Source organism: Idiotropiscis lumnitzeri, chromosome 3, assembly GCF_059441095.1.
Source record: "Idiotropiscis lumnitzeri isolate Australia: NSW breed Sydney's pygmy pipehorse chromosome 3, RoL_Ilum_1.0, whole genome shotgun sequence".
Taxonomy (NCBI): domain Eukaryota; kingdom Metazoa; phylum Chordata; class Actinopteri; order Syngnathiformes; family Syngnathidae; genus Idiotropiscis; species Idiotropiscis lumnitzeri.
The window spans coordinates 16,730,643-16,758,098 of record NC_142393.1 but is presented as its reverse complement, the minus strand read 5'-3'; the positions used below and the strand labels follow the sequence as shown (position 1 = coordinate 16,758,098).

Below are 27,456 nucleotides of genomic sequence, written 5' to 3'. Positions count from 1 at the left end.
ATCAAAAAGATGTCTCGTTCTTTTTCAGAACAATATGTACTGGAAAGATGAAATTAGGTTTCTTTAGTTGTATGACAAAGTGAACAACCGCTCGTGTACCCTTGGCTTTGACCTTACAGATTTATCATTATATTTATTATTATTTATTTATTCGTTATTATGACATGTTTATTGTATTATTTTGAGTCTTTTTGGTTATTTCCATCATTCCATAAATTTTCTATTCCGATTTTACGGTCACGGGTGTGCTGAAGCCTATCCCAGCTGTCATTTGGCGGAGAGAGAGTACACCTTAGACCTATCGCCGGCCCATGGCAGGGTGCATACAGATTAACAACTCCTCACACTCACATTCACAGCTGAGGACAATTTAGAGTCCTCATGTTTTTGGCGCAAACCCAAAACTCACGCACGCACTAGGAGATCATGCAAGCTTGAGCCCCCAACCTCGGCACTACGGGGCAGACATGCGAACCACTCATTAGCACTTAGTGGTAGTTATGAATCATGTATGTGGCATGTCACTTTCAGAGGGTTCATTACTTGTTCCTCACACTCTCCTGTTGCTTCCTCCACGTGTCTATTCATTCCCCTTTGTTGCTTATCTGTCACCCTGTTTGCTTCTTTGTTCACTCCCATCATGCATCATTCTTGATTTCCCTCTAAACTCACTTCTTCCTTAAATCTGTCCAGTTCAGTGATTTCCGTGCCAAGCCGCGCGAGGCAGATGATTCCGCTCAAGCAGAGCTGGAAAAGGAGACGGATGCTCAGAGAGAAATGACACTGAAATTCTCACAGGTCAGTCATGTGTCACATAGTCACACGCTGATAAATAATTCACTGTCACGCTAAAGTGGCACTCAGACCTCCACCACGGCCAAATAACGTATCACTATTAAATTATGCGTCTTAACTGAATTTTGTCCAAATGTCAAATTCATTTTGTGCGTTCTTGGCAGTAGATGACCACAATGTATCCGATCATCATGATGTAATTGTTCGCAGTGCCGTTTGTGTGCATGCAACATGGATGTTGTTCAACAAAACAAATATTTTCTAATAAGTTCAGTTAACGACAGAATCTGATCTTTTGTCATGAAAAAGGTTCCAGATAGCTTTGAAAATCTTTGTCAATCCTTCAGCTCCACGAGGAGCAGCAGAAGGCTCTGCTGCGCCGGGACTTCCAGCTGCAGAGTTTAGGCCTCCAGGCTCGGCTTCAGCACAAGTTATGGGGCCAAGAGAGGACATTGTTGGTGCAGGAGTCGCAACACCTCAAACAAGCGCTGTTGCTGCTCAGCCTCAAGCTACGCTGCTTCCTCAAACACTGGCGACTCGGCTGCAAGAAGGACACGGAGTGGAAAGACATCCTGGAGGTACAAACTTGGGATTCTTCCGATCACATGCCACAAAAATAAAGACTGCACATTTTATGTCATTGTATGCCGAGGTAAACGATCCTGCTCTGTGTTTGGTTATCTAGATGAACAACCTAAAGGACCTCTACCTTTTATTGGAGGGGGATAACCTGACAAGCCCCGTGCACTTAGGCGGAAAAAAGGCCGATGGCGACGAACAAGAACTTGGCCCAACAATCAAAGTTGGTTGCACGTATGCAGAAACACATGCTTTCTTTTTTTCCAACACAAACTCTCAACATAGATTCATTTTTCACTCTTTAGTTGAGCGCTGTGAGCAGCACTCTGGCGGACCTGAAGGTAGCGCTGCAGGACCTGAGTGGCGAGTTGCGGCAGGAGCGGCAAGGCTCCCAGGAACTCACCCAACAGTTTGCGAAGGCCAAGGCATCATGGGAAGTGGAGAGAACCGAACTTAAAAGCCTCATCACTCAGGTGGGCAAGAGGAAGTGCTGATTATAACTCTTCATAGGGGTGTTAAAAAAGAAAAGGGCGGAGGGAAAAAATCACTTTAAAAGGGGGTAATGTGTATCGAAAAACTGTGTTATCTAGTAAAATGAAACCTCTGCTAAGAAGAAATATCTTAAAATAATTTTTAAAAATCAGAATGACTGATTGATTGATACATTATTAGAACATTATAGTCTCAAATTACAGCTTCCAAAATGCCGCTTCAAATAAATGAGCACCTCTTCAACACTCTGTTGTTGTTGTTGCAGCTGCTGTTGTTCACCCTTGCGTGTGAGCTTTAGTTGAATAAATAACACAAATTGAATTTGAGCTAAAAGGCGAGTAGCGTGTCGCTTCTCATAAACCAAAACATTGGAGTTGTTCATTTAAATGGCCTCTCTTGTTTACAGCTGGGCAGTGTTTGCATGAGGTGCTTCATTAGGCCGCCTTCAACATGAACAAATCACGCTCCGTCCCCACAGGGTTTTGTTTGTCTACATGTTCTCTGTGATTTGCAGGCGATCCCACCTCATTCTCAACACATCTTTAAAATTCTGTGATTTTTTTATTTAATTTTATTTATTTATTATTATTTTTCTTTTTACTAGCTTGAGACCAAAGCAGCCAAAGCTGCTTCTCTGTCCTCTGCCGACGCAATGGACCCACCTGACCTGAAGGTGGCACTAAAGAGGGAGCGTGAGGAACACCAGCACCTTCTGGCTGATTCCTACGCAGCTGTGATGGACTTGACCAAACAGGTAGATGTGTTTGAATGTTACCTAGATTAAACACAGTCGGTATTATTATGTCGCTCAATGATCCTCTTCTTTTTTTTTCTCTGTCCTGACAGCTTCAAATCGGGGAGAGGAACTGGGGCCGGGAGAAGCTGGAGATGTTGGAGCGGTTCAGCCAGGAAAGAGCTCAGTGGGAGCAGAAGCTGAGAGAGACCAAGGTATGCGTGCATTTGTGTGTGTGTGTGTGCATGTGGAAGAAAAATTCGAAGATAAGGGTGTATGCCTCCAGATGATGGAAGTGCATGATAGCATGCTTCCGTGATAAGCGTTTCAGAATGAGAATCAGAAGGCCCTTTATTGTCATTGTACTCGGTGTGCAACGAGATTAGATTTCCTTGGCAGTCGTTTCATCAGATGTGTTTCTGTTATGGTTCACTTCATTTCCCTGGTATATTTGATGTTTTATTATCTGAAAAAGACACTATTAGAGAGTCCTATGACTCCTTAATTAGCCTCACACTGCGACATCACTTTTAACAACTTTCATTCTTACACAGGAATTTTCAACGAGTCAATTAATTAATGGTTTATTATTCTGTAAATTGTGTGAACTGATTTAGTGGGAGCGTTTTGGGAAAGGCCCTTTTCTATTCATGCCTAGCAAAGCTCCGTGGATGTAAACTAGAAGTACCAGTTGGTTATAATGTTAAAACTAATTTCTGTGATCTGAAAAGCCACATCTTGATTGGCGTGCTTATAAAGAAAAACAAAAGGCCACATGTCAAGATGCAGACTTGTATTCCTGCCAATTCTGCTGTCCTTGACACAATTTTTGGATCTGAACACTGAATAAAAATTAAATAGAGCGACTGAAAACATTTAGGTTTGACAGCAAAAGATTTCACCGATAATTTCCAGGCATTTCCATCTGGATCAGAAACACATTTTAATCTAATAATTCATGTGTGCAAAAGCACTGGTGAATGTGACGCACGTGTGTGCTTTATTTCCAAGGTGTGTCCCTATTGCATTTATTGTTCAAACAATAGAATTTGATGATGTGACGATTTAAGGAGATGAAAAATGAATCGGAGGCATTGCACAATTATCGATTATAGCCCGTGCAAACGATTGAAGTGTTTTGAAGAAGAAAGAAATCATCGGACAGCCGTTGAAGACAAAAACATTTTAAGAGCTAATGAAGCCCCAAAGCAATTTGTGCGTATAACTTATTTAACGCCGTGCAAGCGATTGCAAACATGTGGCACAGTCTATCTTGTTAAGTCCTCAAAAGTTTATTTGAAATAATTCATCCTCAATTAATATATCACAATGTAAAATAAAAATATTGTTATTGGCTGGTCTAACGGCAGTAAAAAAATAAAAAAAATAAATAAATAATGGCAGTGAGATGCCAATGATGCATCGTGTTTTTCTTTGGTATTTCATTTTTCTCGATATTATTTGGAAAAGTATGGACCGGATCTATCATGCGAAACAGCAAAAAAAAAAAGGGGGGGGGGGTCTGTGGCAGCTAAGCGAAATAAAAGCAAAGTTGTAAGACGTCTTTAACAGTTTCTGCTGACTTTAGACAAGATGAGGGCCACCCTAAACTGGTTGCCAGCCCATCACAGCATTCAAATATCATTTCTTACAGTTTTTATTGAAGCCGCTGTCTTTTCCCCATTATGTCCACAGTCAAAGTCTTCAGGCGCTGAGTCATCTGCAGACACACTTTTCACCAATGGAACAGGATCACCAAGGTAAATACTCGGTCGTAACAATGCACGGAGAGTCTTTATGAGCATTACATTTCAATTACTACAATCTGTTTTTATGTATAGAACCAAATCCACACCAGACCTCGGTGGCCCAGACTTCCGAACCACAGCTGACCTGAAGGGCTTGGTCCACTTCCAAGCCCCGCCTCCTTTGATTTGTCCGCAGCTGAGTGCCACCAATAAGAAGAATTGGACCTGTCTCACTGATGAGGTTAATAATAACACGATTTTTCCTGGTGCTTTCACATCTCAAAGTTATTTTGCATAACCTGTGCAATGTGAACACAAAATGGGTGAGGTTGACTTTTGTGGTTTTATTAGATGTGAATAAGACTTCAACCTTTTTCAAATGAAATTGTTACATGATGAATCCAAAAAGAAGCCTGTTTTTTTGTTGGTTTACTTCAGTTCAATTGTTGAAAAAAAAAACTGTCTCTTTTAGCTGTGCAAATGGTCCATTCATCAGCGTTTGGCATATAAACCGAATCGAGGTCTCCTCAGATGGTCGCTTGATCTAAAGTAGACCAGAACGAGAGTATTTTGAGCCGTTTAGCTTTTACACGTGTATATTCCAGTATGTAAATTAAAGGTTGCAAATTTGGAGGTCCAACTAATCACATCCCCTGATATGGATCTTGTCAGACTCCAGCTGTTGGAGAAACCTGTAAAACGTGGGATGGCCCCAGCGCTAGTGTCTCCTGCGGCAACTTAATGGGGTCCCAACCCGATCTGGAATCCGTCCAGCGGAGCCACACAGCTCCAGAAAGCACCGGGATCCGGATGTATTACAGCCCCCCCGCTGTCCGACGCAAGGAGCCCCAATGGAGTAAGCGCGAGGCCAACGGGAGCTCTGCCCTCGGGCTGAGTGTCTCTGAGGCAGGCCCGGCTGAGCTCCAGCAGCCCTCGTCTTGCTTTTCATCATCTTATGAGCAGTGGCTGAGCTCGCTATCCAAGCAGCATCGCGAGCTGCTGGAGAGCAGGAGCGCATGTTCTGCCGTTTCTGTCACCGCCGCGGTCGACAATGGCTCGACTAACGGCGTGGCCGATGGGATGACCTCATCTGCGTTCCACAATTTGGAAATGGGGGAGATTTCAGCCAACTTGAGTGATGACATGAAGGAGATGACCAACTGTGTGCGCCAAGCCATTCGCTCCTCATCCCTGGAGAGGAAATCTAGCAAGGAACATGTGAGTCAACTCATTTCTACCCTATTTGAATATTACCTATGTTATTGTAGCATTTATGACACTTATTGTTTAAGGTTTTTAAACACACTTTAAAATAATGCAAACACATTGAAAAAAAATTTAGAGAACAGCAATGGATAAGACAAAAATATTGTTCAAATAGTGTACTTATTCCTCTAGATTTACAGTCAATAAATCCCATTTTTTCTCACAAAACTCAATTTATGAACTCACAATCTAAATTAACAGTCATGCAGCAAGTGCTTACTGTTGGCATAAAATGCAGGATGGGAGCAGGTTGAGATGTTAAATAATGTTTCTGATCACTTCAGCAAAAAATGAGGCTGTTCTTAAAACACAATTTTGTCTTCCTTCAAATTTTGTGTGCTGCCACCGAGTGGGCAAAAGTTGAAGTTATAGCTGGAAAAAATATCCTTTCAATTCATCTAGTAATAGACAATATAATTGACAGAATAATTCATCATCAAAAAATAATTAGTTGCAGCCCGAGATGAGATGATTGTAATGAAAAGTAAAACTGGATTAAGATTTTAGAATCCCCTCTTACTCTTTGCCTTCCTTTTTGCAGGCGGTGGGCATGTCCACCAGGTCCACGCAAACAGCTGCGCAATGCGTCAGCATCGGGCTTCAAACTGACAACCTCACCAGCGGCAGGAGCGCAGGTTTGCACGCCAAAGCCTGGTCACCCCGGCCCTCATCCACAACCACTTCACCGCTAGCGTCAGCCCGAACGAGACAGATATCAACGTCTCTCGATAAAGTTCACAGCCGAATCGATAGACCCTGTTGCTCACCCAAGTTTGGATCCCCAAAGCTCCAGCGCCGCGTGTCCTCAGGTATTTCCACTTTTTGATAAGAGTTGCATACTGTTGTCATGTTTCCTGTGACTATCAACTTTGTTTATTAAAAAAAGTATGATCCATCTTGCTTGTTTTCAGGCTCCACCTCCAGACTGGACGGGACTCCTTCATCTCGAGAGCGCAGCCTGTGGAGCCTCCAGCAGAGACCCATCGGTGGGGGTGGAGGCTCAGCCTGGGCCCGATCAACCACCACCAGGGACAGCCCTGTGCTGAGCGGTCTCACCGACGGTCTCTCCAGCCTCTTCAGTGTGGTGGAACATTCGGGAAGCACTGAGACACTCTGGAGAGGCGACGGAGGTCAAATATGCTTTTTTGACTCGAACCACAGTGATATGCATAATTAATTAGTCTAAAAAGAAAGCGGTGTTCCACAGGGATATGTTGTGAGGGCTCATACACTCTTCATCCATTACTTCCAAACTACAAATATCATGATCAAGTTTGTGAATGATAAGCAACCAATGCTCTAATTAAGGGGATAAAAAAAGACAAATGATGCTGATGTACGAAATTGTACACATCCTATTTTTTTTTTATTTAAACTCGGTTGAGGTAAAAAATAAAATTTCATTCAAGAAGGATCTAATCAAGACTAAGAGTAAAGAGCGACAAATCACCAAACAAATTAACAAAATATAATAAGATTTATTCTTTTTCACCAACTTGTCAGTCATAACTCATGAAGCTCAATTTGTTTTTAGGTGCCAGTCCTTCGCGACACCCTCACGCCGCAGGGAAACCCTCCTGCGCATCAGTCTGTGCATCGGAACCAAACGCTCAGCGCTTGGGAGGCTTCGTCCAAGAGTTCTTACAGAATGTGTGCAGCGGCCGGAGTCAAGGAGGCGTCACCATGCCGACAGACAGAATGCAAAGAGACTCCCTGATTGGAGGAGGCATGAACTGCGTGGATGAGCTCAAGCAAGAATGTCTGCCAGCTGCCGTAGGAGGTCTCGGCGCCTTGGCTGGACTGTGTGGCGGCAATGACAACCTGACCAAGATTGTTAACAAGCGCTTCATGAGACAGACGGCTGGCGATGAGATGGTCAGTATCATGGGAGGAGGAGGGAAGGACGGGATGGGCAGCGCTGGCTCTGCAGTTTCTGGGACAGAGGTGAAGGCTTTGGTTTGAACCACTTTAACAGTTTTAATATTTGCTCAAAGCATGCTACAGTGTGAAACTGAATACATTTTGGGGACTTTCAATTGGGTTAATTGTATTTTGCACAACAGACTATGACAGTTTGATATACATTTTTGTGTGATTTAATAACAACGACTGCATGTGAAATCTGTGTGCACAAGCTCCTGTTGTTCCATATTGAACCAATAGAGGGCAGCACAATAACAGAAACTGTAGTTGTCCAAGGTCTATGTAATTTTTTTTTTCCTTTCAGAGTTACAACTGATGGACTCTTGCATTGGGTTGTGAATGACAGATGTTGTTTTTATGTCTCAGGACGCACCCTGTGACTGCATTGCCCCGTCCAGTTGTCACACACGACCTTCTAGAGGCTCTCGCTCCTCGCCAGGACAGTGCAAACACCGCCCACATGAGTCTTCGGCCTCCGCTGAGGAGAAGGGAGACACTTTGACAGAGTGACATCACTGCTTCTGCCGGACACGCACGCACACACTTGATTCCTCGCAAACACTGCACACCACTGCCATGCCAACACATTCACTCCCATCTCCTAACCATGCCACATACGTGCACTGCCAAACAAAACAACATACACACTGTTCAGCACGCAAACAAACACATATTCAGGTCACATTTTTCAGTGTCAGTAGTTCTTGGGCCAGGAGGATGGGCCAACACACCCGTGTAACAGTCACACTACTACCAGCAGGACCTTCTGATAAATACCACAGTGGACCTAATGAACCCCTCAACCTCAGTTTCACGTTTCATGTTACACCACGTAGTCTTGGGGCACCGAAACAAAATATGTAGTCCCCCCCGCCCCCCACTTGCATGTGTTGCTTTGTGTGAAATAAACAGAGAGGAGACCTTTTCATGCCCAAAAGGTATTGCTCTCACTACTTAAGGCGACCCATTTGTAAAAATCCTAACATTTGAAGATCACAATGACAATACTTGGAATCCCAGGACCTTTCCTCCAAGCATGGGACCGTTGTGTTATGTAATAATTATGTCTTTGGAGATTGTAAGCAAAAACAACATCAGCTGTTAACTGCAAGAGATGTTTTGTTTTGTCTAATGTTACCACAGGTGAAGTGCCTGTTCAATTTCTTTACTGATGTCAAAACTCCAGCCAAGACGATGACAGTAATGCAGCCGCATTTTGCCAATTGTTGCTTAAGTGTAACCTCATGGGACATTCATTGGATAATACATTCATAAATCCGCTGCAGTGATTTGGTGTAAGGTTTATAAAACTGAATTGTCATGAAAACATTACGCCTTTTTCACATGATGTCAGACAATCTCCGCTGCATTTATTTTCTCAGAGTAAAGATATTCGCCGATAAGTAAATTGAAGGGGACATATTATGGAAAAATGTACTTTTTAATCGACTGCCAACAAATAACGTGGGTCTCTGGACAGGCTACAAACAACTTAAGTATGAAATTAATTACATTATTTGTTTGCTGCATTTTTCCCAATATGTGTCTGTAAACAGGTCTTAAAAATTGACAAGTGTGCTATACTTTGGCAGCTTGGTGATGAAGTGCTGCCTACATGAGTGAAAATACAGCCCATCCTAGAATGTCCGCTCGCCATTTTTCTTCACACTCTGGGCTAGTAGTAAGCATTCACCTCACTTCAAGTCTGCAGCTCCACCCCTTGTTGTCATGGTGACGAAAGCTGTACTCTGCAGTGGCCCAACGATATAGGCGGCTGGGGGAACTTTGGTTTACCTTCATGAGACAGAACCTACTCTGATATCTACTAGAGTCGATGATGAGATTAATTCTTTTTCCATGTATCCTGTATCCTCAATTTTTCAGAATACCTTTTTAATAATGACACCTGGGAAACGCTTTAAATTCTTGTTGGCTTTGGGGGAAGCATAATTTGTCTCTTTTACTAGTAACAAGTGCATGCCTACCTTAAACTGTAAAGGTATTTATTCCTTTAGTTACTGGACGAGAAAAACTGTCATTTTTATTATTTCGTATTAACAATAGTCGTATAAAAGGTGAAGTGAGGATGTGGCACTGGGGAGAATGAATTTGCTTCCAAAAAAGGAAAATAAATTGGAAAAAAACTAAAATACTCATTGAAAACAAAATACTAAACCTGCATTTTTTGCTTTAAGATCAATAAAATTAAAAATGCTAAAATTCGAATTAGCCTCTATCAAAAATACTCTAGTCCAACTTTAATAAAAAGGCCTTTCTGTCAAACAAATTCAGCAAAAAGCGTTCATGTTGAGGCATATATTCATACTGTCACTTTATTTCCCTTAATCTTCTTTTTCTTCTCTCATATACTAACAGTGTTGCGAGAGAGCATACAATTTATAAAATAACTAAAAAAGAAAATATGGACTGCAAAATATTTTACTTCAAAATACTTTACTGTACGTATTGTATCATCTCCATTGTGAAGATCAGCTGATAATATAATTGAAGTGCCTGTCACGTTGGCAGCAGACTTCATGTTGGGAAAAAAAACAAAAACCTGCAGGCCTTTTATTTCAATGACCAAGATTGTTTTTATGCACAAAAAAGCTACACTAAAGTACTGTATGTACCACAGTTGAGGGACAACAAGCAAATGGTTTACAGGATTAGGATAGAGTATTTCTAGTACACATTTTCTACCAATTATTTGTGGAAATAAATTATTTTTATTTAGTTTCTTTTTTATATATATATATATATATTATCTCTATATACAGTTTATGGGTGGCTGGTATACTATCTGGTTCTTTATATACATTATTCATCCACTTTTTGTAATTGGCCATTATTCTTCAAAGGAAAGTTTCATATCAAATTCCACCTTAGCAAATGGCGGTGCTTGGATGAATATTTAATTTAAGTACAATTAAAATACTCTTTAGTGGGATTGTTGCTAATAATGATACAGTGTTTGTTGTATGTGCTTCAGTTGCATCGCATACTTAGGAAACACATTTCGCCTTATTACACACCTTTTGCAATGTTGTCGTGCGAAAAAGACAGAAAAATAAAATGGCAAAAAAAAATACATGCTAAAAATGTTTTAATTTTTCTTTCTTATTCTAATAAATGGAACGACATGAACTGTTGGCATCAATATGCGCTACTGTTCCATTACACCATGAAGCCATTTTTATTCGTTCCGAGCAGTTTGGAAATGGTTGTGAATAACTCAACTGACTCATTCAATCAAGTGTCATCATCTTTCATTTTATAGATAATACATCCTTTTGCAAGACTCACATTTGCCCGTTGTTGAGAAAACGACCTAAAGTTTTTGTCTTCATTACATCTATCGGCAGTATGTACAATAACTTTTTAGCTGCTCATAGTATTAGCTAATATTTAGGTGTATATACCTTAAAGATTGATTGTAAATTAGCTAGAAATCTTTTGCTTGACTTTTTGAAGTAATGCCTCACGAAAAAGGACAATGCAATGAAAGCTACATTAAAGGGAAAAAAAGGAAAACAATCCCAGTGTATTGTAGCCTCAGTAGATGATTTTGTTGTTTTGAGAAAAGCTGAATGTCGACAGCTGATCTACAGAAGATGCAGGTCGCTGTGGAAATATGTAGCTGTCTCCCTTTACTGAACACACTTGAGCATTTCCTCTGTACATAGAATATACCGATTTTGAAGCGGATGAAAAAAAAAAAAAACACGCACACACAATAATAAAAAAAAAAAAAAATGGACCAGTCATCCCAAGAGGGCTTTTAAAGTTTTTTTTCTGTATTTTTTAAACCAATGTAGCTTGTATTCTAACTGCCCACTGTGTTTTGTCATAGAATTCACAAATAAATGTTTGAATTTATTCAAGCTGTCTTCTTTTGTTTAAATAAATGTCCTTATGCCAATATTGAAATCATGGCTGACTGCATGTGTCAATAAAAGTTAGAAGGGTACACACACATTTGCTTACATTTTTAAATAACCAACCAGTTCTATGTAACTTTAGTGCTCGAAAACAATCCCTTCCAGAAGTAACCACCAGAAAATTGTCACCGTGCTTTCCCCATTAACTGAGAAACAGGCTGCTGAATATACACTATTTAAAAACGATAAATTACTTTATTTCCCCCCACAAAAAGAAAACTCCACCAGTGAACTTAAAAAAAGCAAACATTGTTGACTGTAACGTGCAAGAGTAATGAAATCTATTCAGTACATTAAAACTTGTAAACATACAACAAATATATTTTTTCACAGTTAAATCTTGACCATATTCACAGTGTCGGAAAAAAACAAACAAGCAAGCACGATTTAGCTACAAAATTTCATCGGGCTACATGATGCTACTTGTGGGTTTTGGGTGCTACATTGACGAACACGACTGAATCCTAATCAAATTGGACTCCATGAAATAAAACCAGTCTTTCAATCTCAAAGTAAATTCAAAGTGAGGTCCGCGATACATTTCACAACACAACAGTAGTACACAATATTGCACAAGCCAGTCAGCATCCAGAGTAATAATCTTTCAACAGAAGACAAAACATGCATAAATATTCATAGTGTGCCAATATGAATTATTTAAGATAACCGGTCAAGACTGGTCTCAATAGTGTGGTTCTATTCACAAGGCCGCAGCAGCAGCAGGAGCAGCAAGTGGCTGAATAAAATCAAAATAAATATGCCTATAATGCAGGGGTGTCCAAATTCCAGCTAGCAAGCCCAAAGACGGTTTTTAGCAGCCGGCAAAATATATAGTGGCACCTTGACTAACCAATGGCCCAACTGATGGCGTTAAAATCCACCGCGTGGCCAAAGACTGAACATCTGAGTGTACATTAGGCACTCTGCCACGAGATGACTTCACAAAACTCTGCTATCGGTTATGTCAAAGTAATTCTCGGGGTAGAGATAAAACAAATTTGAGCTTTCTGTTCAACACTAAAGAAAGAGAGTAGAAAAAAATAAAACTATACTATTCAAGATTAAATTATGCCAACTGACACATTTGTAAAAAAAGAGACTTGAAAAGACTTGTAACTGTATCTCAGGTCGACCACATTCTCAAAGACCTGGAAGTGGATTTTTTAATCTTCTGCTGTTTCTAAATGTCTCTTTCTGACTCAAAGCGTTATTGTTCTTATTGGTTATGTTTTATTTTCAATTTGCATTTAAAGTCATGGGTTGTGTTGTTGCCTAATGGCCAGGACTCCCCTTGAGAGAGATCAGCGGCTCTCATCCATGGGATTTTCCTGTTTAAAAAAATTAAATGCAGTACAAATAACGTTGTGGCTTGTGCTTTCTGAGTTTTTGTGCAACTATTTAAAAATTTTAATTTATATTTTATAATATATTACAGTGCAATACTGTACATTGCCTTTTTTTCCCTCATAAAATGACATTAAACATGTTTTAGATGTTTTTTAGGGAGTTGGCGTAATGAATTCATTGCATTTCCATTCATTTGAATTGGAAACGTTGATTTACATACTCTAAGAAGACAAAAGGAAGACTTTTTGCTTCATCACCAGGTTCAAATGGATATAAAAAGTCTTCACACCCCGAAGCCATGTATTTGTTACATTCAAAAATTAGACCAAGATAAATTCATTTCATCACTTGAAAATATTTTTCTCTAATTGAGTTGTGCAGGTTGTGGATCATACTAATCGCGGAAAAAGTTATGAAATGATTTAGCATGGCATTTGAATAGGGGTGTGTTGACTTTTAATACACACCTAATAATATATATTGCCAATCTTTATCTGCACTGATGGATTATTTTTTGCATGTTAAAAAAATGAATGGCGCAATGTCAAAGTGGCGCTTGTATATTTGAATTTTTCTGTAAGCGGTTCATAGAAGAAAAAGTTTAGACACCCCTGCTGTAACACAAAATGTGCAAGACAAAACAAAATAACGTTCAAGCAGCCTCCATCTATTTACTGGGGGTGATCTTGTGGAGTCCTGGCCAGGCGAGGATGTAGTAACGAGGCAAGGTGCCCTCCATGAGCCTTTCCATCCACAAGCCCAAGCGGTCCAGCTTGTGGTGGATCTGCAGGGTGGACGTGCTGCGAGAGCGAGTCGATTTGCGTGGAGGGTGATCGTCACGCGACGTCGCCCTCGACCTCCTCGCCGACGTGGCCGATTCGTCCTCCGACGTTTTGCTGTCCGGGTCTTCGCCGGTGTAGACGGGCTTAAACAGACAGAAGTACTTTTTGTGGCCGTTGAGTGCCAGCACGTAGCCGGTGTAGTCCATGCTGGCGTTGGCTTCGTCGTCCTCGCATGCGAAGATTTGTGCACCGTCTTGTGCGCGTTCTAGCAGCGTGCGCATCCACTCGCTATGCTTGTCCGTATTCAGGAAGGAGAAATGCAGTGTCAGGCTCCTACAACATTGCAAAGAATCCAATTTCATGATCGGTTAGATGTGAGGACATTGGTCAAAGTTTTTACAAACAGATGAATGCGTTGCAACTGGCATGATGACAAGTCAGTGGCGGCGTCTGTGCTTCGTGTCTATTGAAAGCCAGCACATTAGAATTTTCTTCTGAGACAAAAACACCCACAAATACTTCCAGATAATATGTGAGATTGAGAAAAGAAAGAAAGAAAGAAAGACAGAACGAACGACACAATAAATGAATGAATCAAATCAAATTCCACGGACAAAAAATGACGGCTGCAACATACCCCGTGAAAGAGTAGACCTCTTTGGCAAACTTGCTGAGCAGAATGTTCTTGGAGGCATCCGTGAGCACGAGAACAATGTTCATGTGTCCCGGCCTTAGTCTCACCAGGTTGCTGATGTAGGTGATGTCTGTCAACTCGGTCACCTCCACAAAGTTCTTCTTGGGAGGCCGACTAAGAGAGAAATCATAGCTAATGGGCATCTTGCACTGGCTTTGAACATTTGTAAATCCAAATGAATATATATTACCTTGACGGACCACCACTACCTGGCGATCCGTTTTCCGTTTTTGATCCATCTTTAGCTTTTGTTTTGGGGGAGTTTTCGTCACTTGAGTCACTGAAGACACCCAAAAATAGAGAACATGATCCAGGGTGAGTCTTTGGGGAGTCACTGGTGTGGATCAGATTTGGGAGCAGAAACGAGCTCACCTGAATGCTTGGACGACCACAGTTCCAAACAGGATGAATAAGGCAGAAAAGATGAGGGAAAGCAAAGGCATCATCTCTCGCCTGCAAATTACCAGAGAGTCAAATAAACAAAAATAGGCGGTTTGGCATATAAATGGATACTAGATATAAACGACATCTGCTGTTTCTTTAAAGTACTAAAACATTTTGTTTTCTGATGACACAACATGATAAGGTCCCAAAGTAAATCTCGAGCAGCTTCTGACTCCTGTGGAAAATGTATTCAAATTGTTAAAGGAAATGGTTTGACACAAACAAATTGTCTCTGAATTTATATAAGACAAAGTTTCTAATCTTTGGCACGAGTAAAATTCAACACCAAGTCAAAATTATAGTTAATTATGCTGGAAAACAAAAATGGAAAATGATAAATGTGAAAGGATTTCCGAAAAGCATACAATAATCAACGTTGGCACACGATTCGGAAGATGTTTGAAATCATGTTATAATTTAAAAGGCCCAAGTGATTTAAAGAAATTCAAAATAAGAAAAGGTGGGTCTCTATTAAAGATGTTAATCTATGGAATAATTATTAGAATGAATTGACGGCGTAAATTCAATTATCATATGAATATCATATATAAGTCTTATAAGTATGGAACCGTAATTGTACCCCGTTGTAAAAAGTTTGAAAAACATCTACCCACCAGTTGTTGTGCAGAATATCATCCATGACTTCAGAGAGGTAATCATAAAATGCATAGATCCATTGGATAACAAAGATCTACAGAGAGAAAATAATCAGCGCTCAGTTCGCGACCAAAAATGCTTTCAACAAATTTCACAATCTCGGCTGATTTGGGCAGCCAAACAATTTCCCGGCTGAAGAGCATACGGATGCAAACTCATTGTTGAGCTCAGGCAGCATGGCGTCATGGATCAGAATGGACGGGTCCTTCTGGAGTAGCTCCAACTCCTCCACAAGGCGCTGCTTGTCTTCTTCACTGCCATTCCACGGAGTCACTGGCTTGAAAAAGGCCTTCCCGGCAGCATTGCGCCTCTCTAGGATCACCACCTGCAGAATAGGTACGCACGCACACACACACACATTTCAATATTAATATAATCTCATTCTAAAACGCCCATATAAATTGTGATCATAAATCATAAATCGGGAATCGTGGATGGGCAGAAGAAAACGGACTGGCCATCTGGAAGGCTACGTCGATTCACCGACAAGAATTGTTGAGTGGGTCATTTAGTGGACTTTCTGGATGGAAGATGAGGAGATAAGTACGGTGACAAACCTGCGGTGGCAGTGATGTTTTTGTGCTGTCCTTGCTGCTCATCAGGATGTTACAAAGCGGTTGCTGTAGTTGCTGGTAGACATAAGCAAATCGCACAACTTCCTTCGTGTTGCTGGAGGCGAAAGACAGAAAGGCTTGGTTCCGCAAAGAAAAGCTCTCGTCGTTGCCTGTAATGAGCAGCACGCAGTACCTGGCGGGAGGAGAAACAGCGGTGATGAAGCATACAGTTTGAGTGATTTCAAGGTGCAGACGAACGCGAGCCGTCTTACTTTCTTCGTCTGTGGAACTGCTTGACAGGACAGAGCTCATCGAAGAGCTTCTGATTCACCAGCCTCGGCGCCAGAAGAAATTTGTTGTTTGACATGAACTCGTCGATAATCTGCTTTTTCATTCCTTTCGTCTGCAAAGAATGAGAGCCGTATTTTATCGCTTGCTTCATTCCAAAAAGCGTCTTTATTTCGTTACAGTCTTTCACCTGTAAGATGTCAGCGGGGTTGTCTGTGTTCTCTTTGAAAACAAGCATGGTCGGGGCGTAGCTGTTGATATTAAACTGTCTCTGCAGATTGACTGTCTCCGAAAGGCCCTGGTCCACATAGCCGAACTGCATGTAGTCCTTGTACGCAAAAGCAGTCAGCTGTGAAAAGGGAGAGATTAAAACCATGGAAAACATTTGGGCCGTGAATGGAATTATGACGTGAGTCCCAGACTCACTTTATAAAGTAAGGGAACAACAGGCACTTGGTCAAACAGGAGCACGTGTGGCTTGTTGATTTGGTGCCAACTGTTCAAAAACTGCTTGTCATTCTTGTCGCTGACCTGACAAGATAAATTATGATTTCATATGAGCGCTGCTATTGGTATTCACATTGTTATCCGAAAATGGAGATACTTACCCACTCCACAAGTCTTTGTGGAAGAAGGTCTTCCACAAACTGCCTCAGGTGCTCCTTTGCTACGGCGTAATGGAAGAACGTCACTTTGCCATTGATGACGCCGAGTATGGATGGCGTGCGGTGAGCGCCGAGGTGATTGGCTAACCGTCTCTCATAGCCAACATCCACCACACCGATTCCGACGCCTGCGCAAATGAGATGTACGCCCCTTTTGACTTTCACCATTGACCTCAAAATCTCACAGCTGCTAAATATTACGTCGAGTTCCAAACCTAGCGTCTCCATTTCCTGCACCACCTCTTTCCACACAGGCTCGATGTGGATGCAGTTGAAGCACCAGTCGGAGGTGATCTTGATCAGGTACGGTTTCCTGAAGCTGTCGGGTACCACATCGTTGACATACTGGTTAAAGTGCAGCGAGTACTTGCTGTCGGAAAAGTCACGGTGGTTCTTGCTGCTGAAAGGGAAGTTGAAGAAGGACTCTTCGAAGTTGAAGTTGTTGTGGCGGTGACCACTATAGCGGCCGCTGCCATACGGCTGGGTGTCATCTGTCTGTCCGTAGCGGTCGTAATTGGCACGTTTGTCCTCACTGGATAGAATCTAAATGATGGGCAAAACATGACTATTTTCATTTTTTTTTCCTGCGACAAGAACTCTCAGTGATAGCGAGAAAACTCTCAAAAACACACATAGCCGTGTTTTTTTTTTTTAAATACTAATCAATGTGCGGTCATTTAGATTGACTTTTGACCTTCAATTGCACATGACTAACCTCATATGATTTGGTAATCCTTATAAACATATCCTCAGCTCCTGGATTTTTGTTTTTGTCAGGATGCCTTGAGAAGAACATATATATGAGACAGCTGTCAGCAACCCAATACTGCATTTGTGTTAAAGATACTCACCATTCTCGAGCGAGACGCTTGTAAACTTTCTTAATCTCAACCTGGCTTGCGCCTCGAGTGACGCCCAAGGTTTTGTAAGGGTCCAGCTCTGGTCCAGCATGAGTCGCTCCAAGCTCCAGCACAAAGACTACCACCATGACAGCCAATGGCAGAGACATCTTTAGTTCTGCCATCACTGTTACCTTAACAACATAAGAGTACCTGTCACCATCAACTGTTGCATCTCGGGATTTTGCAATTTAAATATCAAGACATACTGGGTTGCCAAACGTGCGTTCATTGTGGTCGTAGAATCACTCAGAGGGGGCTCTCAAGGGAGGGGATTATAACTGTTCTTAATGTTTAATTGCAAGGATGTAGCAGTATGCCAAAAATCATGATTTGGTATTTCAAGTAATTTTGAACATAGATCGAAGACAAATTATGGCGCTAGAATTTACAGATTAATCACACATTTTCAAATTATATTACAGAACATCTGGATATGAACTAACGCACGCGAATAGATACATCGGCCATCTGTATGGCAGCAGGCAAGACAACAAAAATATATTTTATACAAACAATATGTCACCGTATGCGCTGCCACTGTGTCACCATACTACGGTATTGGTTTACTACCGAATGCAAAATGCGCAAGCAGATAATTTGATACTGAGAGTGTTCTAATCGCACTGCTACAAAAACGGTCAGTTTCGCTGCAAATACAAAAGTCAGGCACCTCAAACAGCTGCAGTTAACCGGCACTACGCCACATTTTTACGGGCAGGTGTTGATGTTCGGCTTGGTCTTGGAGACTGATCGACGAAAATCACAAGGTGTGTTCGGCAGCATCTCCTCGCTCCTCCAGTGTACGGTTACATCTACGAATTGGCGATAAATCTAATGTACTGTTAGGAGGTTGAGTATTTCAAGGAAACAGCTCCGCGTTATGTACGTGTGATGAGTTTAGAAGTCATTGCTGCCCGACTTTTAATGTAAGCGCAGTGTATTGCTTGACGAACAGTGATTTTCTACATTTCGCTGGCATTTAAACAAATCAAGCGCACCTTTTTTTCGCAACGTCTGTTTCTAGCTGGCCAATCACAAACAAGAGTGATGTAAACAAGGAAGTTACGATGGTAATCCACGATAAACAAAATCACCAAAATGCGTGTATTTTACAATCCGACTTGACGTGGAAAGATGTTGAGATTGACTTGTTAAACAATAATTGGGGGGAAAGAATTAATATTATAACATTGCGGCGCCGATTACAGGCAGAAATCGCGCCAACCATGTTAAATCTGCCGGGAAATACTCAGAAGAAGAAGAACGATGGCGCCACCCATGGTGGTGACGTCATCCACAAAAACAAACTGAAGACCAGGAAATACAGTAGGATCCCTGGTCGGCGCTACACGCTATCTCATTTCACTTATTTATTTTCATCACAGCTTTTGTGGCAGCCGTTTAGTAATTAATGGAGAATGGAGGACGGTCACAAGGAGATTCTTCAGCGCTACAGGATAAATATTGTCACGAGTTTGGAGCCATCGAGTGTCTATGACCGCTTGCTTCAGAAAGGGGTTTTCACTCCAGATATGATCGAGAAAATAAAGGTAGGATGGCATTGTAGTTGCCACGATTGGTGACTATCAGTGATTCTTCAATTGAGGGGGGGCAAGGTTGTGGGCGGTTTGGCGGGCCAGGTCATCACGTCAATCTCACGGTTCTGAGGTTCTGGATTCGAATGTCGGTTCGAGTCTTCTCGTAAGTGAATGTTTTGGACATGCTTGATTGCTTCCAGCAACATCCCAAAACATGCATATTTGGTTAGCTGATTGCTCAAAAGTGTGAATGTAATTGTCATGTGAGCCACTGAGTACTGAGAAAATACTAATAAAAATCTTCTGTTTCTCAAGTAAAGTAATTTCACCGAATACAAATAATAAAACATAAAAAAAATAATTTGGTATATTTGACAAAATAATAGTTTTCCGAAGTTAGATTCCACCGAGCTACAAACACGGAAGCGTGACGTCATTCCAAGATAACTCTGGCAGAGCTCAGCATTGAAAGTGTATTAAGCCAGTCACAAATTGACTTACAAAGCGAAATATCAAACGTATCTGAGGGGATCCATGTATTTGAAGAATTGGAGGAAGACGAGCTTGTTGGAATTATGTTCGTTGTACCATACATGAGCGAGCCAGATGCTCAGGAGACCGAAAATATTGTGCAGTGTCAAATCAACCCCTCCAAATCTCAGTTCTTTATACAATAGTATGTGCCCTGTGATTTCGTGGCAACTAGTCCACGGTATGCCCCTCTTCTCGCCCAATGTCAGTTGGGATATGCTACACCTCACCTTTAAAAATAACAAGCACTAAAGACAATACAATACAACTTTATTTATGCAGTGCATTTAATTAGATGAATGTAAGAAAAAGGATGAGAGTTGTATTTACTCAAGTTAATCAATATATCTCAATAGAGCTCAGGAACAAGACGAGACCAAGCCAGGCAGCTGACGCGGGACCTGGCGACCCGTGGGAGTTGGGCCTTCCCTCTCTTTCTGGAATGTCTTCAGGATTCAGAGCAGCACAGTTTGGCTGAACTCCTCCGAAGTGGAGCACCTGCACTTCATGGGTCAATGTCCAACCGCATTTTGCCTGTTGTCCGGACTATTCCAGTTTGTAAGTGCACGTGTTACTCATATACAGTACATTAACTTACTGTATGTTTAGTCATGTTTATGACCTGAGCACGAGCATATTCATTGTCTTTGCTTTTTGATACAATTAATAAAACCTGTATTTGTTTTAATTGATTTTTTAATTTTGATAAAGATAATTTTTAGTTTTCTACATGAAGCCTATCCAGTTTAAGTATTCATTTTTAAACATTCCATATCAAATTAAATGCAAATGTCCTCATTGTGGGACTCAAAAAGGCCATCTTTATGCCTTTTCTTTTTTTGGCACGCCTGATATTATGCTCAATGCTAGTTCATGAGTCTGACGCAATGGAAATCTGATCTCCGAATCTATGCATCAAATACATGGAAAGAGTTACAATTAAAGCATTCTAAACCATAAACTTTCTCCTTCAGAGCATGTGTTTAAAAAAATATTTCGACTTGTATCTTGTGCAGCCTCTGCAGTAGATTTCCAGAAGGAAATAAAGGCTGCCCCTCTACATCCAATCCAGACTCCCACTCCATGTAAGATAGCGTATGTGTGTTTGCTCCTAAGCTTGTGTGATTTTCTTATTAATCGAACATGAGCGGTTGCTTTTGCCACAGTACCTGATGCGGAGAACCTACAAGCTCAGACTCGTGTCAGAATGCGCATGCAAGGCCGGACACGGCGGGACAGCCTTCAGGTAAGCACCATTTAGATGTTAGGCACTTGAATGAATTAAGGGGTTTGTAAACTATGCATTTCCATGTTAACGAGCACCAGATTTAATTTTTTTTCACCTGGCCCATCTATCTGTTTTAAAAATCAGACATTGCCTCTTAGCGTAGGTTTGACCACGCCTGCTCTTAATAGTTCTTTTATTGAAGCAAACATCCTGATGTTGTCCTTTAGTTTAGTATATGATCATCTGCAGCCACTCATGCTTAATACAGTTTGGGTATTGCGTATTAGATTATGAAGTGGAAAAGTTCTGCTGAATTTTGCTGGAATACATTCTAATGGGAATTTTAATGGTGGAATTTTGGAAATATTCCAAATTGGAAATTTTCTATGGTTAGGGATATGATATTTGGGGGTCATCTACTTAAAAGGTATCATATTCAAGCATAAAGCTAAACATCCCAAAAAATAGATAGCACTCCTTGAATATATGTTCATTTATCCATTTTCCTTCACTTCACTCGAGCGGTGCCATATTTGAAGCTTGCTCGGCAATCCCACACACACACAAAATAAAAACGTAAAAAAATCCACCATGCAAGCGGCTCATACATGTGGTCACTCTCATAACTCAAGATATTGCTATAATTGCATGAACTTTGGTTGTTTTTGTTAGGATCATGCTAAAATGTATTTCATTTTTAAATTAATTAAATTTCCCTGTTAAGAGCCAAGGGGCCAACCTTCAAATTTGTAAATTCCTGGTTTACTCACACTTTTATATTTAGTTTCATGACGCGAGGCTTAAGTCATATTGTGACCAGCCAGCGTGAAAACATTCATTGTCCTGTCGTATATAATTTCCCCTTGCATGCCAGGGCTACAAAATGGATGCCAGGCCGTGCGGACACTGCCTCATTGTCAACAACGTGGATTTCGAGCCACAGAGCGAGCTGGGTAATCGCACAGGCTCCAACATCGACTGCGACAGGTTGGAGAGACGATTCAAAGCGCTCAACTTTCTCGTGGAAGTGAGGACAAACCTCAAGCAACGAGTAAGACTCCCTTTTTGTTGGTGCTTGTTTCTGAACTAGTGGCTCTTGATACTAACAGTTGTCTCTACGTCCCAGCGGCTCAAACATGAATTATCCGATTTGTCGAAGAAAGACCATTCGCCATACGACTGCTGCGTGGTTATCATTCTGTCTCATGGGACAGAGGTAAGATGCTTTTGTATTCATAAAATAAGATAACGTCACTATGGTTATGTTATGACTACTATATGGATTTTTACTAGGGCTGTCAAAATTAAAGCATTTACTCAGGTGATTAATCAAAAAATTTTTAACTCAGTTTGATTTACTTAAAAAATAATTTGCATACTTTGCAAATATTGTGCCATATTAGCTGTCTTTAGCATGAACAAAACACTGTTTTTAAGTTACCACTGGGCCTTGCAAACCAACACTGCTGGAGTGTGGCGCTTGTGGGCAGTTTTGAAAAATGTTTCGAAGAAAAATGCATGTAAAGATGTCTCCATTTCGATCGTATTCAAGAATCAAAGAAAGCTTTTAGAACAGTCTTTGAATTAAATGTACTTCATATTGGGTGATTTTGCATCAATTCCAAGATAATGTTCAAGTAAATATCTGTTACAAGCTTCGCAAAAAAATAGTAGTTGAAAAATGTGATTAATCGTGATTAATTATGGAATTTCTTTTGTGATTAATTAGTTAAAAAATTAATCACTTGACAGCACTAATTTTTACTATTAGAATAAAATACAATATGTGCTCCAGTCACTTCAGTTGTCCCCATTTTGCTTTTGGTTGACTTGTCACACCCAAATGAGTGCTATGAATCTGTCATGAATATGCCTTGATTGCAGGTGAGTCACAGCCGCTTCCCCGGTGCGGTTTATGGTGTAGACGGCCAGTATGTTCCAGTGCAGCACATCACAAACTACCTCAACGGGAAACACTGTCCCTCCCTGCAGGGGAAACCAAAGCTTTTCTTCATCCAGGCCTGTGGAGGAGGTAACTAACAGTGAATTTTGGCTCCTTTGGCAGCGCTGGTAGTAAGAGCAAAGATTTATTTCTCTGTCATTGAGATGAAAGAGACAGCGGGTTTGAGGTACCGTCTGATGAGGCGGAAGCGTCCAGTGGCGCAGGTGATGACCAGACAGACGCCATCCCTGCGTCATCCAGCAGCGACTCACTGAGCACTTCTGACGAACCTGACGCCGGTGCCACACTGCCCACCCCGAGTGACATTCTTGTGTCCTACTCTACTTTTCCAGGTGCGCTCCATTACAGAGTTTAGAATGAGTCAAAATTTTGTGTAGCCTTTCTAGTCCACCCAGTGGAAGTTAGTGCACCTCGAGGGCATTTATTTGACCTCCACCATAGAGGTTATAATTTCATCTGTATTGGAGCATTTACGAATAAGCAGGGTAAAAATATTGACATTTAACTGGAACTCCACACCATTCTAATGTTTTCATGACCGATTGACACCACACAGGTTACGTTTCTTGGAGGGACACTCAGTCAGGTTCTTGGTACATTGAGACGCTGGACCGCATCCTTGAGGAAAATGCTGCCACTGAGGATTTGGTCACCATGTTAACGATGGTGAGCTTTTCTTCTCAGTATAGCCGTAGCCGTATTTTTAAATAAATGGAATAAATAAAGTCATTATTCTATTATGTATACGCACATGTATTTATATTTGTTATTGTTTGTTTCTAGGTTAATGATGACGTCTCCCAGAACTCTGCAAAAGGCATATATAAGCAAATGCCAGGTTCCTTTAATTTCCTTCGTAAACGTCTTTACTTTCAAACCTCAACAGTGAGACAAACTTCCTCTTAACGAGATAAAATATTACTGTACATGTTAAAGACAGTAATGTCTCGGGATAGCGGATGGATGGAATAATTGTCCATGTATTTTGCGTACCGGTGTGTTTCGACTGCAGATGGCAGTAATTCCTTGGGTCTTAATATAATTGTAGATTATCTTTTGTGAATTTGTACATTTTTGTATAATTTTTCATTTCTTTTTAGGTTTTTATAAAACATTTTTAGACTGGGAGAAATTTGTACAATATAAAAATTTGCCTCAGGTTAGTCCAACGCCTTATGTCGTTATTCGGAAGTAACATTTGGATTTCAGTGTCAGCATCTCCGTTAAAACAGGTGCTTTTTAAATATGAACACATTTTTCTGACAGATCTGGAATGTTTTTGTTTCTGTCCTGTTTGGTTTGATATTTCTTTGATTTGTTTTTCAAATAAAAACTCTCAAATGGTAACTGAATGATGGTGTTAAATGCTTAATTGTATCCCATTAATTGTAAACGCACAAATAAGTTCAACTAAATAAATGTCTACTTCATCAACGCTTCAAGCTCACGTCGCACTGATCGACTCAGCAATCAAAAGAAATCATCAATCATAAAATCAACCTCAGACTACAGCGAGTGTCTTTTTCCCCATTGTGGGACTAATAAAGGACATCTTTATCTTTACCTTGACCTTAGCTTACGGTAAACTGACACCCACCCGTTTCCGTGTTTGCTCTTATCTTCAAAGTAGTTGCAGGAAATCTCCAATTACTCTCTTGTATATTTTAAATTGTCATGTCAGAGTGATAAAACATGAGGTTGTCATTCTTTTGTCTCTTACACATGCATCCTTAATATAAATTCGATCCCATTGCCCAAATAAACCCAAAAAATATAGAGCGAGATACATTATAAATATAATTTGAAAACAAAGTAAAATTATTGCCAAATATCGTACCTTATTTTTTACCTATATTTTACCACAAAGTTGAAAAAATTGTCAATAGTTTGAATCCCCTTCATGCATGTGATTTGTATTCCAAATTATTCAGCATGGACAGCTTTTGTTCATTTTCAGTGATTTACACTAGATTTTTTTTTTTTAATGATCAAAAATTATATTAGATTCTATAGCATCCTTAAATTGGTGGGTACAGATGGCAATAACGTTACTTTTGTCCCTAATTACTTCAAACACATTGTTCCGAATTATGCACAACTTCGAACTTGCATTTCTTTCGTTAAATCAAGATGATTTAAAAAACAAACCAACATTCTATTTCAACCAAAAGCAACTATTAGGGGTGGAGCCCCTCTTAAATATCATGCTGATTTCATGCACTTACACGACTTGGCACCTACCCACCGCTACCAAAAACGGGTTAAATAACCATTATATTACTGTGATTAACATTTAACTGTCTGCAAACATGAAAGCAGTTACTAGTGTTTTTAGTCTTAATTCACATGCTTAACACGTTAAAATGCTTAATCTATCGTAGTCGTTTTTAGTGCCCCCCTTCCCTTCTCATGCGATATAAAATTACATTTTACTGCGTAGGGTATGCAGCAGACTTGTAGCAGTAAGAAACTGTTGAACCGGTCTGGCAGCGTTTGTCTTTGTAAAAACGCTCATGATAGTCAGCTGTGCATGTTTACCTAATTTCATGGCCAGTTTGAGTTCAGTGAGGAAACTATTTTAATTGTGTAACTCTTGAGTTCATTTTTCCTGATGTCACAACTGCCAATCATCAGGCCTACCAGTCAACACTCGGAAATTACATTGTGTGCTTTCTGTACACTGCATCAACATGATGGATTTTTGGTAGAGTTTTTCTAGTAAATGGCTGACAACAGCAAATTAGCATGTTGGCTACTGAACAGGTAATGCAAGTTTCTCATCTCAGCTGACTCCTTCCACCCGAATGCTGTAATAAGGAAAAGGAATGATGATGCTATGTTGTTGATGGCTGTTGTTTTATCTTGCTCTTCACCATCATTCCTGTTTTGCAACTCAGTCTGGTTTTGGAAATTCATTGCGTTCCTTCATCACAAATGATTCTCACAGTGGATATTTTAATCGATGGGGAAAACATTTAAAACACGATTGTTGTCATTTTCATTATGCAATTTATTATTGAAATCAAAAGAGGTTAAAAAAAAAGTTTGTTTCTCATTTCTTGATAATATTTATTTCTGGTGCACACGACTCAAACAAGACTTATTTTCTTACAAAGTGTTGCAATAAAACATACGAACACACAAATTTGTGCAGCGGTTATTGTAAAAATGTCTTTTTGAAACATGAAAATCTTCACAGTATTGCAGAAAATCTCCAATTCCTCTTGTATATTTAATATTGTCAAGTCAGGGTGATAAAACATGACGTTGTCATTTTTTTGTCTATTACACATGCATCTTGAAAATAAATGAGATCACTTAACTACTGTGCTGCCCCAATGAAACAAAAAATCTATATATAGAGAGAAATTGTGAATATAATTTGAAAACAAAGTAAAATTTATTCACCAAAATTTGAAATTTTAGTCAGATTTTACCAAGAATCCTGGAATTTGTTTGAACTTATTTGGCACTGCTCAAAAAGTCTAAATTTCAGCATTTTTTCTGGAGGAGTGATTTTTTTGTTTATTTGTTTATTTAATTTGTTTGTCATTGCATGCTCCTTGGTTGACAGATTGTTGGATTGCCTTGTAGTTCTGATTCAACTGAGCCATTCACGTTTGCTTGTGAGTGTTGAATATGTTAGTCAGTAATGAGGTAATGTAATGAAATCAGGTGAATTCAAAATATCAATTGATTCATTCTATATAACTATTAACTTGAGAAATCATTTATTAGGTCTTTCTCTTGACAAAGAAGAAAAAAAGCTTTGCTCATTTACGAGGATGTCATTTAAATCATTGAACAAATAATCATGCCGCTGCATTGCACTCATCTTTGCTGTCCTCTGAGCAACTCCATCCACCGTTTGAGCCCGGCAGCCGCCAAAGGATTCTCCTACTTAGGCATTTGTCAAGTCAAGAGTTTAAACTTGTGGTGCCAAGTCGTGCATTTCTCTGCAAACAGGTAACTTGGCCATAAAATCCAAAGTTCATTATTATTTGCTAAAAATCAATAAAGTTTATCACTTTGAATATTAAATATCTTGTCTTTGTCGTGTATTCAATTAAATACAGATTTTCTGTTTTTATTTGCATTTTACATGTCCCAACTTCAATGGAATTGCGGTTGCAAATGAGGTCAAGACATTAAAATCTTCTTTGTTCGTCTGGATCTTTTTCCATCCTGAAAGTGTGAAGAATTAACGGAGGTTTACAATGCTTTGTAATGGTGTGGCCTCTAAATTCTATTTTTGTTAGTGCTCCTGGCCCTGCACCTTGAGCTCCTCCCTTTTTGTGTGTGTAACCGCACGTGTAACTAACCTTCAGGGCTGACGAGACTGAGGTGCTGGGACCAGGAGCAAGCACTTCCCATAAAGAGTACTTA

General features: G+C 40.3%; 3 protein-coding genes across 8 annotated transcripts in view; 2 read left to right on the top strand and 1 right to left on the bottom strand.

Annotated features, from left to right (window-relative positions):
* mtcl2 (microtubule crosslinking factor 2) overlaps positions 1-11,268 on the top strand; it is a 54,560-nt gene extending 43,292 nt beyond the window's left edge. For 2 of the 3 annotated variants that reach the window (XM_088289590.1, XM_088289589.1), the window contains exons 12-24: positions 694-798; positions 1,143-1,373; positions 1,481-1,597; positions 1,680-1,847; positions 2,471-2,620; positions 2,713-2,814; positions 4,295-4,359; positions 4,441-4,588; positions 5,020-5,565; positions 6,155-6,422; positions 6,525-6,743; positions 7,148-7,557; positions 7,903-11,268. In XM_088289590.1, coding sequence (XP_088145716.1) covers positions 694-798; positions 1,143-1,373; positions 1,481-1,597; positions 1,680-1,847; positions 2,471-2,620; positions 2,713-2,814; positions 4,295-4,359; positions 4,441-4,588; positions 5,020-5,565; positions 6,155-6,422; positions 6,525-6,743; positions 7,148-7,557; positions 7,903-8,046 — 2,673 coding nt within the window. In that variant the 3' untranslated portion in view covers positions 8,047-11,268. The remainder of the gene's footprint in view (positions 1-693; positions 799-1,142; positions 1,374-1,480; positions 1,598-1,679; positions 1,848-2,470; positions 2,621-2,712; positions 2,815-4,294; positions 4,360-4,440; positions 4,589-5,019; positions 5,566-6,154; positions 6,423-6,524; positions 6,744-7,147; positions 7,558-7,902) is intronic. The other variant, XM_088289591.1, reaches the window with a different exon arrangement.
* On the bottom strand, positions 10,789-18,748 carry LOC148340151 (dnaJ homolog subfamily C member 16-like). 4 transcript variants are annotated; one of them, XM_088289592.1, is made up of 15 exons: positions 18,481-18,748; positions 17,760-17,941; positions 17,624-17,690; positions 17,124-17,451; positions 16,852-17,036; positions 16,670-16,774; positions 16,434-16,592; positions 16,228-16,358; positions 15,959-16,148; positions 15,547-15,726; positions 15,359-15,435; positions 14,673-14,753; positions 14,491-14,580; positions 14,244-14,414; positions 10,789-13,939 (listed from the first exon to the last, which is right to left on the bottom strand). In XM_088289592.1, exons 2-15 carry the CDS (start codon positions 17,930-17,932, stop codon positions 13,492-13,494), a joined length of 2,385 nt encoding a protein of 794 aa, XP_088145718.1. In that variant the 5' UTR covers positions 17,933-17,941; positions 18,481-18,748; the 3' UTR covers positions 10,789-13,491. The 4 variants fall into 4 exon arrangements, with proteins under 4 accessions (XP_088145718.1, XP_088145720.1, XP_088145719.1 ...); XM_088289594.1 differs by having other exon boundaries at positions 17,760-17,934; XM_088289593.1 differs by lacking the exon at positions 18,481-18,748 and adding an exon at positions 18,017-18,459.
* A 230-nt stretch (positions 18,749-18,978) lies between these two features.
* On the top strand, positions 18,979-24,422 carry casp9 (caspase 9, apoptosis-related cysteine peptidase). The gene is made up of 10 exons (XM_088291764.1): positions 18,979-19,360; positions 20,236-20,437; positions 20,896-20,964; positions 21,046-21,125; positions 21,982-22,158; positions 22,234-22,323; positions 22,992-23,139; positions 23,214-23,402; positions 23,627-23,736; positions 23,854-24,422. Exons 1-10 carry the CDS (start codon positions 19,229-19,231, stop codon positions 23,974-23,976), a joined length of 1,320 nt encoding a protein of 439 aa, XP_088147890.1. The 5' UTR covers positions 18,979-19,228; the 3' UTR covers positions 23,977-24,422.
* The last annotated feature ends 3,034 nt before the right edge of the window (positions 24,423-27,456 follow it).